This window comes from Dioscorea cayenensis, chromosome 10 (genome assembly GCF_009730915.1).
Source record: "Dioscorea cayenensis subsp. rotundata cultivar TDr96_F1 chromosome 10, TDr96_F1_v2_PseudoChromosome.rev07_lg8_w22 25.fasta, whole genome shotgun sequence".
In the NCBI taxonomy this organism is placed as follows: domain Eukaryota; kingdom Viridiplantae; phylum Streptophyta; class Magnoliopsida; order Dioscoreales; family Dioscoreaceae; genus Dioscorea; species Dioscorea cayenensis.
In genome coordinates this window covers 19,391,265-19,393,071 of record NC_052480.1, presented here as the reverse complement: position 1 = coordinate 19,393,071, position 1,807 = coordinate 19,391,265, and the positions used below count along the sequence as shown (strand labels likewise).

Genomic DNA, 1,807 nt, shown 5'->3' with positions numbered 1-1,807 from the left:
CAACATACATACATGACCTTCTAATACTTAGTTTCTCTAATAACCAATGTGCACTCTGAGTAGTCTTCAACAATTATAGGACTAACAATAGTGGATCTAAATGCAAAAGTATATTATAGTGCATCATATTCATTAATAATGATAACATTATTTTGACAAGGGATTTTGGCCACGCCAACACTATTACCTCATAAAAGCTTATTACATTTTGTGATTTCTTCATTTATGGGTTTTTAAATGCAATGTAGATGGGACTTGTGACAGTGTGCTTGTCAAACACCCATGATGATTCCCCCTATTCAAAGACACCAGAGCCTTGGTGAGCATCCGTCCTAGTGAATATGATACTATATGTAATTTGTTGTTCTAGTCGTGGGAAGCTCAAGCTGTATTTAGATAGATCCATTTTTACACTAGGTGGTTCTATGACCTTGGCATTATAGATTTCCCTAGCAGTGCCCACATTTGTCACTGTTCTACTGACAGTGATCTTTTGATAAGCTTGATCCGATTGGCACACCTATCGAGGGATAATTTAGTTGCTCACTAAAGATGGAATTTGTACATTGGGTGTAGTTTTGGGTGAAGAATTACACTGCTTCGCTGTTATTAGAAAAAAAATCCCCACAAAGGTAAGCAACGTAATCATCTGGTTCAATGTTATAAACGAGACCTGGATCCATGGCATTTGTAGCATTTACTTGCCCTGCACCTTGTTGGAGAATGTTCGCACTATTCCCTGAAGTTGTTTTATCAAACATTGGTTTTCCATCTGAATCGAATGTATTGGCTGCGGTGATGAGTGCTGATTGGATCATTGAAGTTGACCATTTACGCTTGTTATCATTTTTTAACTTGCTCATAATAAGAGCCACTATTCCAGAAACATGAGATGTGGCCATGGATGTGTCGCTCAAGAAGTTGAATGCCTTTGTTTTTAGACCAAAGGAAAGGGTCCAACTTCCGCTGTCCATGCTGATAGAATATTTACTCCAGGTGCGATGACATCTGGTTTCACAATGTTCCCATTATACTTTGTTGGGCCTCTTGATGAGAAGTATGCTAATGCTAGAGCTGGGCGAGTGCCGAATATGGCCCCACCAAAGGTGATCTTTGCTATTGGTGTAGAGTTTGTGGCAATATAATCCTCAATTTGAAGGGAATCTATATAGCTCACACGTGATACTGGAAGATGGTGAGTGGTAGAATATGTTATGAATCCATCAGGTAAAAGGTTCATAATGATCATGCCAACACCTCCAGCATTCTTGACGACATCCCCTTTTTCAATGTTTTCTGTACCACGTCCCATTGCATAGCACATAACAATCTTTCCCCTAACATTGATGCCATTTAGCGAGTTGTTCCGGCAAATCAATTGGTCAATTTGGCCATTGCTACCTGGAAAAATAAGGGGAAGAAACTTGTTAGTAACTATGTTGGGTTGATAGGCACTTTCTCCATGGAATTGTTGCCCATTGCCTGTTACTCTTATTCTTCGATCTATTGTGGTTGCACCGACAACCATATCCCATGGAGCAGCACAACCCAATGTCTCTAGGCTCGGGCCATTGTTGCCTACAGCTACACAAGGAAAGATGTCCTTTTGCATTGCCGAGTATGTGCCGATAGCGACATCATCCTTACTGAAGGAATCTGGCAATGGATGTTTTGGCACAATTGACATTTGGAGAATATCCACCCCATCTTGAATTGCTTGGTCTATACCTGCTATGACATCAACTGATGGGAAACCTATATCTATCCAACAATTCTTGTACACTGATATGAATGCTCTTGGTGCCAT

The 1,807-nt window shown here is 40.2% G+C and overlaps 1 protein-coding gene across 1 annotated transcript; it reads right to left on the bottom strand.

Annotated features, from left to right (window-relative positions):
* Positions 1–937: 937 nt before the first annotated feature.
* LOC120270339 (subtilisin-like protease 4) lies at positions 938–1,807 on the bottom strand. The gene has a single exon (XM_039277343.1). The coding sequence runs from the start codon at positions 1,805–1,807 to the stop codon at positions 938–940; it is 870 nt and encodes a 289-aa protein (XP_039133277.1).

What these genes read in the sequence shown, in the direction of transcription:
- LOC120270339 (XM_039277343.1), bottom strand. Translation starts at nt 1,807, where the DNA reads ATGGCACCAAGAGCATTCATATCAGTGTACAAGAATTGTTGGATAGAT.